At 37.4% G+C, this 14,955-nt stretch overlaps 2 protein-coding genes across 2 annotated transcripts; one reads left to right on the top strand and one right to left on the bottom strand.

The window, feature by feature from the left end:
- Window positions 1-1,284: 1,284 nt before the first annotated feature.
- Window positions 1,285-3,771, bottom strand: LOC101900449 (phenoloxidase 2). The gene is given in 7 exon segments (XM_059126851.1): window positions 1,285-1,556; window positions 1,624-1,879; window positions 1,953-2,580; window positions 2,642-3,091; window positions 3,150-3,330; window positions 3,393-3,558; window positions 3,561-3,771. Coding segments are annotated over 7 exon segments (2,025 nt in total). The 5' UTR covers window positions 3,709-3,771; the 3' UTR covers window positions 1,285-1,360.
- A 6,993-nt stretch (window positions 3,772-10,764) lies between these two features.
- LOC131804257 (phenoloxidase 2-like) lies at window positions 10,765-13,355 on the top strand. The gene is made up of 7 exons (XM_059126842.1): window positions 10,765-11,007; window positions 11,071-11,246; window positions 11,309-11,489; window positions 11,548-11,997; window positions 12,059-12,686; window positions 12,762-13,017; window positions 13,085-13,355. Exons 1-7 carry the CDS (start codon window positions 10,828-10,830, stop codon window positions 13,278-13,280), a joined length of 2,067 nt encoding a protein of 688 aa, XP_058982825.1. The 5' UTR covers window positions 10,765-10,827; the 3' UTR covers window positions 13,281-13,355.
- The last annotated feature ends 1,600 nt before the right edge of the window (window positions 13,356-14,955 follow it).

The raw sequence follows: 14,955 nt of genomic DNA, 5'->3' as shown, positions 1-14,955 counted from the left end.
CGGTGGAGAGTATAAAAAGAAATTAATTCACTCATGAAAATTTATTATTTGAATTAAGAGTGCCATCGGCAAACGATTTTAACAATTTTGTAAGAATGGATAGCTTCACTCACGAGGAATTACTAAGCCTGGTTGAGTTCAGGTATTTCGGCATCAATACTTCATATTAATTTTCTTTAATAACCCATTCTTATAAGAGTATTTCTCACATTTAACATCCCAAAGTGCTGCCAAGGACCCGTAAACTTCCAACAACTCAAAAACATTTTTGTTTTCCCAGTAACCGACATCTCTATGCACCCAATCGCTTTGAAAAAAAAACGTCACAAATAAGAATATGCATGATCTCTCCATCACACACACACGTCGAAATCGAACGTCATTCTCAAGAAAAATCAAAAAATTCAGATTTTGCTTCATGCTTTGTAGGTGTGACGCATACATACAAATTTTCACTGACACCACATAATTGCATTTTGATCGTGTACGGTGCACTTAAAGTAATATGTGACACTTGGAAATTGTAGAAGATTTTATTTTTGTTGTTACAAAAAAAATTTAAATTTTAATACCCTCCACCAAACTATGGAGGGAATATGTATATATGTCATTCCGTTTGTAACTCCTCGAAATATTCGTGTCAGAATAGTATATATATTCGTAATCAGCGTAAAATTTTAAGTCGATTTAGCGATGTATTTTGCTAGTAGGTACGTTAAGTTCGTGAATGGGACATGTCGGTCCTCGTTACATAACGGTACGTATCAATATTCGGTATTTTAATTATTTTAGCGGGCCCACGTTTTTTAGGCCTTACATAACGGTACCTCCCAATATTCAGCATTTTTATACCCTCCACCATAGTATGGAGGGTATATTAAGTTTCTCATTCCGTTTCTAACACCTCGAAATAAACATTTTAGACCCCACAAAGTATATATATTCTTGATCAGCACAAAATTCTCTGTTCGATGCTTTGAAGAATATACATATGAAAATACTGAACCAGAGACGGGCATAATGCACAATATTTTTAGCACCCTCACAATTTCAATACCACTATACAATCAGTGGGAGTACAATGTTTATATCACTATGACTAAATGTTTTGTGGTAGTGAAGAATCAAATTAGAATCTGATTACAACTTGATTTTTCACTACCACAAACCATTTAGTGGTAGTACAATTTCAATAGCACTATCACAAATTATTTCTTAGTGCACTAAAAATCTAGCACAATATGCCCAACCATGTGAACAACCAACCAAAAGAAAAGTACTTAATTTGTATATTATTTGCATTTTAGTGTAATTTATTTATGTCGTTCAATCTCCAGAATAGAACACTAACACACATAGATTAAGTTCTATCGACTACTTGATCATTGAAAATAATTTTCACATCAGTTTTCATCAAATTTGTGAAAGACGATGTCAGAGCAGTCAAAGTATTGCCCGGCAAACGTCTATCGAATGGGAAGCCCATTGTTCGTCTATCAGGATAGAGTTTGTCCTTCAAACCACAGAATGAATAGGCATCGCCACAAACATCGGGGCTACAATGAAAATAAGAGAAACCTCTCAATATGTTTTATGTTCAGATATGAAATTAAATGAATTTACCTATTGTTGGTCTGTTGCACAGCATCGTTGGCATAATCAGAGATCATGACAAACAAATCGAAGGTCATACCCTCGGGTTTGCCCTTGGGCAATAGAAGGTGATCGGGCCATCCACAGCCGCAGAACTGGAATGAAGCCAAAGCTGCAGCGTCTGTTGGTTGTGCATTGGGTCCTACACGACGCAAAGATCTTTCGAATGGAATGGTAACAGACGATTCATCAGAACGACGACGAATGGTATTTCTTCCAGGGGTCACTGCAAGTATTCAAAAAAATCGATATTAAATACACTCATTCACATACACACATGCACACTCCCAAAAGCTTACAATTGACAGTGAATTTGTCCATCTCGATAGCCAATAGACGTTGATCCTCAAGACTTAGTGGTGTTCCGCGTTCATCGGTCTTGGGGCACAGGAAAATGCGACATGTTCCCTTCTTGGGGGTGCCATTGGAGTTTGTCACATTGACCACATATTCGAATGGAGCATGTTGCAAATGAGTGAAGGTGGCGAAGACACTGCCGTTGGGACCAAAGTCCAAACCAGCAGCCAAATCGACATTCGATTTTTGCCAATAGGTCAAGAGCACATTCGGTGCTGCTGTACGGGAATTGATTCTGGCCTCAACGTTGTTAATGGTAATGCCGCGGTAACTCAAATGGTTTTGGTCGTATGGTGGCAAGAGGGTCTTGAATTTATTGAAGAGCGTATCCAAGTAGCCATGCCATTTGTAGAAAACGGGGTCACGCATTGCAGTTGTCACATCACCCATTACCCCGTACTCTTCCAAGTGGCGAGCGTCAGGGTCGTGGGCAAAGGAAATCAGATTGTGAACCATGTTATGGAGATTACCATAATATTGGCGATTAACCGACAAGGAAGAAGCTTCAACCATATCGCCGAGAATATCAATGCCCTTTACTTCGTCCAAAGGTATGCGTTTTCCAGCAGCCTACGAAGTGCAGACATTAGTCGATATTGTTCTGAAATTTATAGCCCGCTGGCATACTTACATCTTGAACAAATCCTTGATCAATGGCTGCCAAAATACGATCACGCCATCTTTCGCAATCAGACACTTCGAGAACATTATTCACCCGGTTCATGTCACGCAAAACCGTGTTGGCCACGCGGCCGGGATATGTGCGGTTATTAACACTGCTCAAGAGTTTGGGGAAGTATCCCTCAACAATGGGTTCACGCAAGTTGTTCATGATTTCGGTACGTTTCAAGTTGTTGCAGAAACGTTCGACATTGTAGCGGGCTATAATTTGATGGTGCATATAGTAGAACAACTCGCCGCGACGATCCTTTGCAACAACCTCACGTGGTCCCTCTGCGGGATACACCAAATGCCAGTGCCAATGATGCATATTCACCCCGATATCTTCACGGAAATAGGCAACACGTTGTTCATCTTCCAAATCGGAGGCAGTATAATTCCTGGGAATTTCGATTAGAGTCTGCACAAAGTGAAATGATAAGGAGTTCATCTTTGAGAAAAGGACAAAAACAACTTACACGTTTGTTTGGATCCGGTACAAGAGAAGCCTCTTGGCGAGCATCCTGCAAAAGCGAAGGCTCTACGAAGTTTGAGGGGAAAGTTTCAGCAATTGGTGGAACACGAATATTTCGTGTATCCCGACGATGTTGAATAGCAACGGAATAACAGTACTGGAACAGCAAAGGATTGACGCGGTCCCTGAAAGAATGTTTCAAAAAAGTCATATCATACCCTATTTGTGGTATACTCCACTTACTTACTTTGTATAGGCACAGAGTGAAGCAAAACTTTGTAAATCAGGACTATCCATGAACAGGCTAATAAGTTGGCTAGCCACCTTCTTATGTTGATCCTGGAACAGGGAGAACTGCTGTTTCCTTCCAATAACTTTGGCAAAGTCCAAGTTGGGTTTTCGGGCCAGGTCAATTGCAATTCTACATTGGAACTACTGTAACGATCGGTGTAGTAACTGTCGGGTAAATCGAAAGCGGCCTTGCCGTTGTCACGCGATGTAAAAACAGGTTCCAGAGGACGCTGGAACAACAGTTCAAGGGCTTTGGTATCGCTCGAAGACATATTTAAACGCAGAAGGAATTATGTTGTTGAAACACTGAAGACATCCGTTTAACTGATGGCCATTCCCAGTCCTCCATAGTTTTTATAGTAGCCGGAACAATGAAAATGTTAGTGATAAGTGCTGGAAATAACACATCGGCGGTTTTCCACAAACCATTCATGTCACAAAAATTTTGGGGCTATGTGGTCACGTTCGTAACCGCAGGAATTGATAATAGTGCGTGTTAACTATTTATTGGTAGCTGAAAAGATCACCATATAAAGAATAAGTGACATAAAGTGATAAGTTAAAGAGAAGGACTTGGTCAGTTTTATCTTCAAAGTATTTTTCTAAATAAGTTTTTTTTTAATTCATTTTGAGTTCTCACGATTTCCTGGATGTGTGATTCATTCATTTATCTGTTATAATTCTTCAATTCTTTTCTAAATATAAAGAAATGTTGTTTTCTTTATAACTCTCCTTTAATTCATAATATTGCGTCCACTACTATTCGGGATACAAATGAACAATAATTTTTTAGAATAACCGACTATTGAATGAACTAATCAATCAAGATTTTGGGATGTTTCTATTTCTGTATGGCGATTCGAAAGTGAATGTATGGTTTTCAAAATGTTCAACGTTTTTAAATTAAATTATATAAAAGGGTTTTCGTTCGTAAGGTTAAAGGTTTATTAAGCCATTTTCGAAGAGAGAAAAAATAATGATTTACAAACTATCAGGTATAAATTCCTTTCTTGTTATAATTTTGTTTAGCGATTGAATCTCAATTAAACTTACAAACTCGGCATATATTACTCAGGTAGAGTAACGTTTTCAACATGATTCGTATTGTTTTCCAAAACAATATCTTAAAAGTTTTCTTACTAATGTTTCTATTTTAGGGAATATGCTGTACCACAATACTGGATGTATAATTATTTTGTATAAAAGTAGTTTATTTCTAGCTGGGAGATCTGTATTTGCCATTCTAGAAAAGGATCCTAACGTTTTTATGATTTTCCCCTTATTTGTTTTGTATGTTTATTAAATTTCCATAGATTATTAAAAGTAACTGCTAAGTTTTTCATAGAATTTTCAATAGCGATTTCAACATCATTGAAAGTTAGGTTAATATTTTTAGATTCGGGCATTACACATCTTCGACATTCCCAAGCGCGTAGCGTATACAGATAGCTTCTGTTTTGGATGGATTTGCAGTAACTTAAGTTAGTGCAGCAAGTGCTAATTCATCGAGAGCATAGAGCAAGGAAACATCAGCATATTCCTATATAGGGGAAATCGTACATAACAATACTGTATAAATTAGGTGACAAAATAGATTCCTAGGTGGTTTCTCATTTGTAACAAGTAAAGAAGTATCGGTCGGTTTTATTTTTTTATTAACATGTGCGTGAGGTTCCAGGTCGACCGAAGTATACCATTTTCATGATTCACCTAATACAGATAAAAATATTGATATGGGCGAAATTACAAGAAAATCGAACATTTATATCCAATTTATGGGAAATCATAAATTCCATATTCATCTCAGGATTTCGGTTGATATGGCAAGTTGTAAAAAATCTCTGAGAGTTTCGCAATTTATGGCAGTTAAAATATTGAAAACTGTGACACTTTGTGGGTGTGGTACCAGAAGGGGTTCGCAGAAATATATCATCTCCGCAACAGATCTTGTGTTAGCGCAAATCCTGTGTTGATAAAAATATTTGGATGTGCCAAGTCTAAATGGAATCGGAGGTTAATTTCGCGTTTTATGAGCTTAATGAATATTCAAAATTTCGAACTTTTGTGGGAGAGGTACCAGAATTATTGAATAGACCGATATTGTCTATTTTCTTAACACCAGAGCTTGTGTTCATACAGATATTGGGATATGTGAAATTTGAAAGCAATCACACAATCAATACATTTTATAAAAGTTGTAATTATTCAAAATTTTGACTTTTTGTGGGGGAGGAACTTGATGGAGTGGACCGATATTGTCCATTTTCGTACCTGACATAGCACTGATGAAAATATTAGGATTTGCAAAGTTGGAGCAACATCAGATTATCCTTTCCCTTTCTGGGCAGAAAAATATATTTTTTAAATGCCCACCTTTTGTGGGGGAGGTACCAGAAGGAGGGGACCGATATTGTTCATCTCCGAACTCAATCTAAGTTTGACAAAAATATTACGATGTTTCCAGTTTGGACCAAATCGGATACTCCCTTCGAGAGTTATCGTGCGCACCAGCCAGCCAGACAGGCAGACAGACGGACGGACGGACATCGCTAGATCGACCCCAAATGTTCTGAAACGGATTTGGTCCAAAGAGATCTAGGGTCTAAAACCGTTATTTCGACTTGGCACGTTTTGACCGTATCAAATGATATATACCCTCTGTAGCCATATGGCTGAGGGTATAATGAGGGATTGCCAATATAGGACCACACCTTCTGGTGCCTCCCCCACAAATAGTCAACATTTTCACAGAAAAAGGCTTAACGTATGGAACAAAATCTGATGTGAAGATAAAATATATCGGTACACTCTTTTGGTACCTCCCTCACAACGGGTCAACATTTTAAATAACCATGAAGCTCATACAACGCGAAATGAGCATCGGGTTATTTAAAAAATTAATATAACGCAGCTGTCAACATTACTATGTTCATTTGCTCTCATTTACTGAACTTTTTGGTTATCGAACAATATTTTGTAATGGTTTGAGCGAATTTTATGGATTATCGTACATATCTAGTTATAGACACGATCGACTAGAATTTTTTTAAAAATTGTCAAAGCTATGTAGTGCCAAATCAAAAAATATTAACTTAATTTTTAATGAGGTTGAAATCGCTATTGACAATTTTATGAAACCCTAAGCAATTATTTAAATAATCTATTGAAAATTAATAAACATGCTAGACGAGTAAACTACTTTTATGCTAAACAAGTATTCGGTAAGTATTATTGTATGCTTATCCAACATGGTTTAGCATATTCCCTATAATAAAAAGCGAAATGGTGATAGTTGAAAGAAAGTTTTTAGGCGAATCAAGTTGTAAACGTTACTCTAACAGGGTAATATACAGGGTGAAATGAAAAACTGCCGTCATTTTTAAACCACTCATCCGACAGCTTAAAATTATTCCAGTGACAGCTCATTATATTGTTTACAAGCGTACAAAAGCATTTTGGTGAGAATTTTCCAGAAAAAAAGTTATTCGTGATGGAATTCAAGCGTGATAGTGTGATTTCTTTATATTTGACTGGAAAACCACAAGTGGCTATCGTTAGAGCACTGCAGCATTTAAATGTGAATAAATCTTCTGTGTCTCGTACCATCGCTCGTTACTGTGATACTGGTAGCGTAGCCCCACGTCAAGGAAGTGGAGGGGAAAAAACAGCAACATCAGCAAAAATGGTTCGAAAAGTAAAGAAGCGACTTGATCGAAACCCGCTTTGCAGTGCCCAAAAAAAACATATCGCAATATTCCATTCGACAAATATTGAAAAATGAGTTTGGGGTAAAACCATGGAAATTCCAAAAAGTGCAAGAACTTACACCGCAAAAGAGAGAAAATAGACTCAAAAGACATGAAGAGTTGCTTCGCTTGGCCGAAAGTGGTGAACTGCCAAATTTGGTTTCCTCCGATGAGAAAACATTCACGGCTATGGTAATGGTGTGGGCCGTCATAACAGTCGATGGTCGCTCTCCGCTCGTATTAATCGACCGTGGCATAGGAATAAGTGCCGAATATTATCACGAAATATTGTGGAGGGTGCATTAAAGCCTTGGGCACGTAAATAGTTTGGCCGCAGATCTTGGACATTCCAACATGACTCAGCACGCGCCACCCAAGAATGGTTACAAAATGATCATTAAATGGTCATTAAGCTCATAAAACGCGTAATTAACATCCGATTTCATTTAGACTTGGCACATCCAAATATTTCTATCAACACAGGATTTGCGCTAACACAAGATCTGTTGCGGAGATGATATATTTCTGCGAACCCCTTCTGGTACCACACCCACAAAGTGTCACAGTTTTCAATATTTTAACTGCCATAAATTGCGAAACTCTCAGAGATTTTTTACAACTTGCCATATCTAACATACGTCTCCCAACCGGAAACCTGAGATGAATATGGAATTTAGGATTTCCCATAAATTGGATATAAATGTTCGATTTTCTTGTAATTTTGCCCATATCAATATTTTTTTCTGTATTAGATGAAGCATGAAAATGGTATACTTCGGTCGACCTGGAACCTCACACACATGTTAACCAATACAGTTACCAATATAGTCCAAACATGGCACGTCGCAATATTTATATCATATTTATGTAGGTCCAATACGAAATGGACAATATTGGCCCATTACTTCAGAACCCACTGCATAGAGGGTCGAGAGTTTGAATACACATAACAGAAGTCAAACTATTATTAAATAATCGAACATTGGCTGAGGGTGTACATCTGTCGGCAAAACCAACCGATACTTTTTTACTTGTTACAAATGAAAAAGCACCTAGGAATCTTTTTTGTCACCTAATTTATAAAGTACTAGCTGGCCCGGTCCGCGTTGCCGGCCCGTAATTTTAGTCTTTAATGCTATTATATCATCCACCTTGGAAAGGAGGGTATATTCAAAGACATAGAAGTATAAAGATAGGACAAGACAGAGTAAAATATGGCAACCCTGTGAAAAAGACCTCTGTTGTTATGATATCGTAACAACATAGTTACAAATGTTAAGCAATTTCAACCGCTAAGGCCATATGCAATTATTTAGGAGGGTATATGGAATAGAATTTTGAAACCAATATTTTGGATTATCCAAACTTTTATTTGTCATTTTTTCCTATAATTGTGTTTTTTATATTAACATGCCTATGCCATGAGCTGTTATTCAAGGTAGTATAGCCACAAACCATTTGCTCAGAATGCATTTTGTCTAGTCTTTACCATTTTAGGTCTTTGGTATATTAACTTTTCATTCCATTTGTAACATCACTAAATGTTCGTCATAGACCCCATTAAATATGCATATATATTCATAATCAGCATAAAACTCGAAGTCGATTTGTCCGTCTGTATGTCTGTTTGTTTAAATTACGATACAGCCCACATTATTTGACGTATAGTGTCAAAATTTAGCTGAATAATTTGTATTGTGGATAGGATAAATAATTTGTATCGTGAAAGTTTAGGAAGAATTTCTGAAAGAATAGAAATCCTTTTCCTTTTATATTCGGTATTTCACTGATTGCAATCCCAATGAATTTTGCATATTGAGTTCTCATTGGACGGATTATTGTCATGTGATAGAAGTAGGTAGGTCCATGTGTTGAAATGAGCCCCATAACGTTTTGTCGGTTATTTTTGTTTATTTAAATGTGTTCGCATCTTCTATATAGTTTTTAAATTGAAAAAATTTCACGCCAAAAGGATTTTTTCTTTTATATTTTTATTGGCATATTTTACGCAATTTTTTTTTGCTAGATTCCATTCCGAAGTTGTATGAATTGTGAACATCCGTCAAAACGTTCTTGAGTTATAAGCATAGTAACTAATAAACAAATTGAAAAAAAAAATCTTCAACTTGTTCGTTGTCAATAAAGTCAAAACATGTCACGTCGCAGTATTTATATCATATTTATGTAGGTCCGATACGAAATGGACAATATTGGCCCATTACTTCAGAACCAACTGCATAGAGGGTCAAGAGTTTGAATACACATAACAGAATTCAAAATATTTTTAAATAATCGAACATTGGCTGTAGGTGTACTTTACTTGTTACAAATGCGAAACCACCTAGGAATCTATTTTGTCGCCTAATTTATACAGTATTGTTATGTACGATTTCCCCTATATAGGAATATGCTGATGTTTCCTTGCTATATGCTCTCAATGAATTAGCACTTGCTGCACTAACTTAAGTTAGACATAATTTAGATAGAGCAAATTAATTTTACTACAAATCCATCCGAAACAGAAGCTATCTGAATACGCTACGCGCCTGGGAATGTCGAAGGTGTGTAATGTCCGAATCTAAAAATAATAACCTAACTTTCAATGATGTTGAAATCGCTATTAAAAATGCAATGAAAAACTTAGCAGTTACTTTTAATAATCTATGGAAATTTAATAAACATACAAAACAAATAAGGGGAAAATCATAAAAACGTTAGGATCCTTTTCTAGAATGGCAAATACAGATCTTCCAGCTAGAAATAAACTACTTTTATACAAAACAATTATACATCCAGTATTGTGGTACAGCATATTCCCTAAAATAGAAACATTAGTAAGAAAATTTTTAGGACATTGTTTTGGAAAACAATACGAATCAAGTTGAAAACGTTACTCTACCTGAGTAATATATGCCGAGTTTGTAAGTTTAATTGAGATTCAATCGCTAAACAAAATTATTATTTTTTTCTCTCTTCGAAAATGGCTTAATATATAATTTAATTTTTTTATATAATTTAATTAAATCTTTATATAATTTAATTTAAAAACGTTGAACATTTTGAAAACCGCCATACAGAAACATCCCAAAATCTTGATTGATTAGTTCATTCAATAGTCGGTTATTCTAAAAAATTATTGTTCATTTGTATCCCGAATAGTAGTGGACGCAATATTATGAATTAAAGGAGAGTTATAAAGAAAACAACATTTCTTTATATTTAGAAAAGAATTGAAGAATTATAACAGATAAATGAATGAATCACACATCCAGGAAATCGTGAGAACTCAAAATGAATTAAAAAAAACTTATTTAGAAAAATACTTTGAAGATAAAACTGACCAAGTCCTTCTCTTTAACTTATCACTTTATGTCACTTATTCTTTATATGGTGATCTTTTCAGCTACCAATAAATAGTTAACACGCACTATTATCAATTCCTGCGGTTACGAACGTGACCACATAGCCCCAAAATTTTTGTGACATGAATGGTTTGTGGAAAACCGCCGATGTGTTATTTCCAGCACTTATCACTAACATTTTCATTGTTCCGGCTACTATAAAAACTATGGAGGACTGGGAATGGCCATCAGTTAAACGGATATCTTCAGTGTTTCAACAACATAATTCCTTCTGCGTTTAAATATGTCTTCGAGCGATACCAAAGCCCTTGAACTGTTGTTCCAGCGTCCTCTGGAACCTGTTTTTACATCGCGTGACAACGGCAAGGCCGCTTTCGATTTACCCGACAGTTACTACACCGATCGTTACAGTAGTTCCAATGTAGAATTGCAAACCCGTTACGGCGATAATGTCGAAGTCAAGGTATGTGGTATCAGTTATCAGTATATTTAGAGCATTTGGATATACAAAATCAATTTGTTGTAGATTCCATTGCGTGACCTGGCCCGAAAACCCAACTTGGACTTTGCCAAAGTTATTGGAAGGAAACAGCAGTTCTCCCTGTTCCAGGATCAACATATGAAGGTGGCTAGCCAACTTATTAGCCTGTTCATGGATAGTCCTGATTTACAAAGTTTTGCTTCACTCTGTGCCTATACAAAGTAAGTAAGTGGAGTATACCACAAATAGGGTATGATATGACTTTTATGAAACATTCTTTCAGGGACCGCGTCAATCCTTTGCTGTTCCAGTACTGTTATTCCGTTGCTATTCAACATCGTCGGGATACACGAAATATTCGTGTTCCACCAATTGCTGAAACTTTCCCCTCAAACTTCGTAGAGCCTTCGCTTTTGCAGGATGCTCGCCAAGAGGCTTCTCTTGTACCGGATCCAAACAAACGTGTAAGTTGTTTTTGTCCTTTTCTCAAAGATGAACTCCTTATCATTTCACTTTGTGCAGACTCTAATCGAAATTCCCAGGAATTATACTGCCTCCGATTTGGAAGATGAACAACGTGTTGCCTATTTCCGTGAAGATATCGGGGTGAATATGCATCATTGGCACTGGCATTTGGTGTATCCCGCAGAGGGACCACGTGAGGTTGTTGCAAAGGATCGTCGCGGCGAGTTGTTCTACTATATGCACCATCAAATTATAGCCCGCTACAATGTCGAACGTTTCTGCAACAACTTGAAACGTACCGAAATCATGAACAACTTGCGTGAACCCATTGTTGAGGGATACTTCCCCAAACTCTTGAGCAGTGTTAATAACCGCACATATCCCGGCCGCGTGGCCAACACGGTTTTGCGTGACATGAACCGGGTGAATAATGTTCTCGAAGTGTCTGATTGCGAAAGATGGCGTGATCGTATTTTGGCAGCCATTGATCAAGGATTTGTTCAAGATGTAAGTATGCCAGCGGGCTATAAATTTCAGAACAATATCGACTAATGTCTGCACTTCGTAGGCTGCTGGAAAACGCATACCTTTGGACGAAGTAAAGGGCATTGATATTCTCGGCGATATGGTTGAAGCTTCTTCCTTGTCGGTTAATCGCCAATATTATGGTAATCTCCATAACATGGTTCACAATCTGATTTCCTTTGCCCACGACCCTGACGCTCGCCACTTGGAAGAGTACGGGGTAATGGGTGATGTGACAACTGCAATGCGTGACCCCGTTTTCTACAAATGGCATGGCTACTTGGATACGCTCTTCAATAAATTCAAGACCCTCTTGCCACCATACGACCAAAACCATTTGAGTTACCGCGGCATTACCATTAACAACGTTGAGGCCAGAATCAATTCCCGTACAGCAGCACCGAATGTGCTCTTGACCTATTGGCAAAAATCGAATGTCGATTTGGCTGCTGGTTTGGACTTTGGTCCCAACGGCAGTGTCTTCGCCACCTTCACTCATTTGCAACATGCTCCATTCGAATATGTGGTCAATGTGACAAACTCCAATGGCACCCCCAAGAAGGGAACATGTCGCATTTTCCTGTGCCCCAAGACCGATGAACGCGGAACACCACTAAGTCTTGAGGATCAACGTCTATTGGCTATCGAGATGGACAAATTCACTGTCAATTGTAAGCTTTTGGGAGTGTGCATGTGTGTGTGTGTGAATGAGTGTATTTAATATCGATTTTTTTGAATACTTGCAGTGACCCCTGGAAGAAATACCATTCGTCGTCGTTCTGATGAATCGTCTGTTACCATTCCATTCGAAAGATCTTTGCGTCGTGTAGGACCCAATGCACAACCAACAGACGCTGCAGCTTTGGCTTCATTCCAGTTCTGCGGCTGTGGATGGCCCGATCACCTTCTATTGCCCAAGGGCAAACCCGAGGGTATGACCTTCGATTTGTTTGTCATGATCTCTGATTATGCCAACGATGCTGTGCAACAGACCAACAATAGGTAAATTCATTTAATTTCATATCTGAACATAAAAAATATTGAGAGGTCTCTCTTATTTTCATTGTAGCCCCGATGTTTGTGGCGATGCCTATTCATTCTGTGGTTTGAAGGACAAACTCTATCCTGATAGACGAACAATGGGCTTCCCATTCGATAGACGTTTGCCAGGCAATACTTTGACTGCTCTGACATCGTCTTGCACAAATTTGATGAAAACTGATGTGAAAATTATTTTCAATGATCAAGTAGTCGATAGAACTTAATCTGAGTTGGGTTGTAATCTGGAGATTGAACGACATAAATAAATTACACTAAAATGCAAATAATATACAAATTAAGTACTTTTCTTTTGGTTGGTTGTTCCTTATTTTAATAGGTATGTTCTTTACGTGGCATTTTATGCTAACTTTGCTGCAGCAATTACACTAAGTTCCCAACTGCTAAAGGCATTTCTTATAAATGCAGCTTCGATAAAACTCTACCTCCTGGATTACATATTTCCAAGCTTATAATGATATCATGAACAAAACAAGTTAGAAAATGTCCATTCACCCCCAACACATGATCATTTAGGCTAATAGATACACCTTAACATCTCAATGGAATTTTTACCATATAGAAGAGAACAGTCTCTCTGTGACAGTCATTCTGTGCAGACGTACTTTTTGTGCTAACAAGACCTTTGTATATTTTTTCCTCAAAAGTTTAAACATTGCACTTTGTCACCAGATTTATTATAATTGAAACGGTGAATGGTAAATATTACCAACAAATTCAAACTTTTTTTTCGAAACCCGAACAAACGGACACATTCTACAACAACTCCACGTACCCACACTCAACTGCTGAACCAGCAGCATGAGTGTTGGCAACAACAAAACCACAAGTGCTAGTACCTCCAGCACTAACCATGTCAGAGACCTCGATTGGCAGGTAGTAAAATCCAATAAACGTCGAAGCGAAGATTCCCCAATTCGCAACAACACAAAACGTTTTGCATTAAATGACTGTCCATCAACAAGTGCAAATAAGTATCATCTACTTTTGAACAATGATGTTGAAGAAACGCAAGAGATAGAAGAAGTCGCTGAACCCAAACCACCACCTATAATCATACCTGATGTTGCTGATATCAAGAAAATGTTAGAGGATATTTCAACGATTATTATGCCTCAAGAATTTACATACAAGTCAGTGAAGAATGGTCACGTAAGACTAATGACAAAATCCACAAGCGCCTATCGAACTGTTGTCAAATATTTAGACATAAAAAAGAAAATGTTTCATACTTATCAGTTGAAACAAGAAAGAGCATATAGAGTCGTTGTTAAGAACTTGCATCATACAACACCTCCACATGAAATTAAGACTGCTATTGAGAAGGAAGGTCATAACGTGAGGAATGTCATGAATGTAAGAAGCAGAATTAGCAAACAGCCAATGTCAATTTTCTTTGTGGATTTGGAACCAAAAGCTAACAATTCTGACGTTTATAAAATTAAATACATAGGCAATGCAGTAATAAAAATCGAAGCCCCTTTGAAATCGAATGATATTGTACAATGTCAGAGATGCCAAGGACATGGCCACACAAGAAAATACTGCAGATACACTCCTTTTTGCGTTAAATGTGGTCTTAATCACCTAAGTAGCGAATGTAAAAAAGATAAGAAAGATCCACCTAAATGCGTAAATTGCCAAGGTGAACATCCAGCAAACTACCGAGGTTGTACTGCTTACAAATCACTTCTGCAATTGAGATCTCAACAGAAACGTCAAAATATTTGCCCTGTTATCGACCGGGAAATATTAAGAAACCCCAATGAAGACTGCAACGAATCTTCCCCAAACTCCTATGCAGGCATTCTGAAAAATAACGAGCAAACGACTTTCGGCAAAATAGAAGAGCTGTTAAACAAACAAATAGAGTTAACAAAT

This window comes from Musca domestica, unplaced genomic scaffold, assembly GCF_030504385.1.
Source record: "Musca domestica strain aabys unplaced genomic scaffold, Musca_domestica.polishedcontigs.V.1.1 4, whole genome shotgun sequence".
NCBI lineage: Eukaryota > Metazoa > Arthropoda > Insecta > Diptera > Muscidae > Musca > Musca domestica.
Note: the sequence above shows the minus strand (reverse complement) of the source record. Positions and strands in the feature narration are given on the sequence as shown.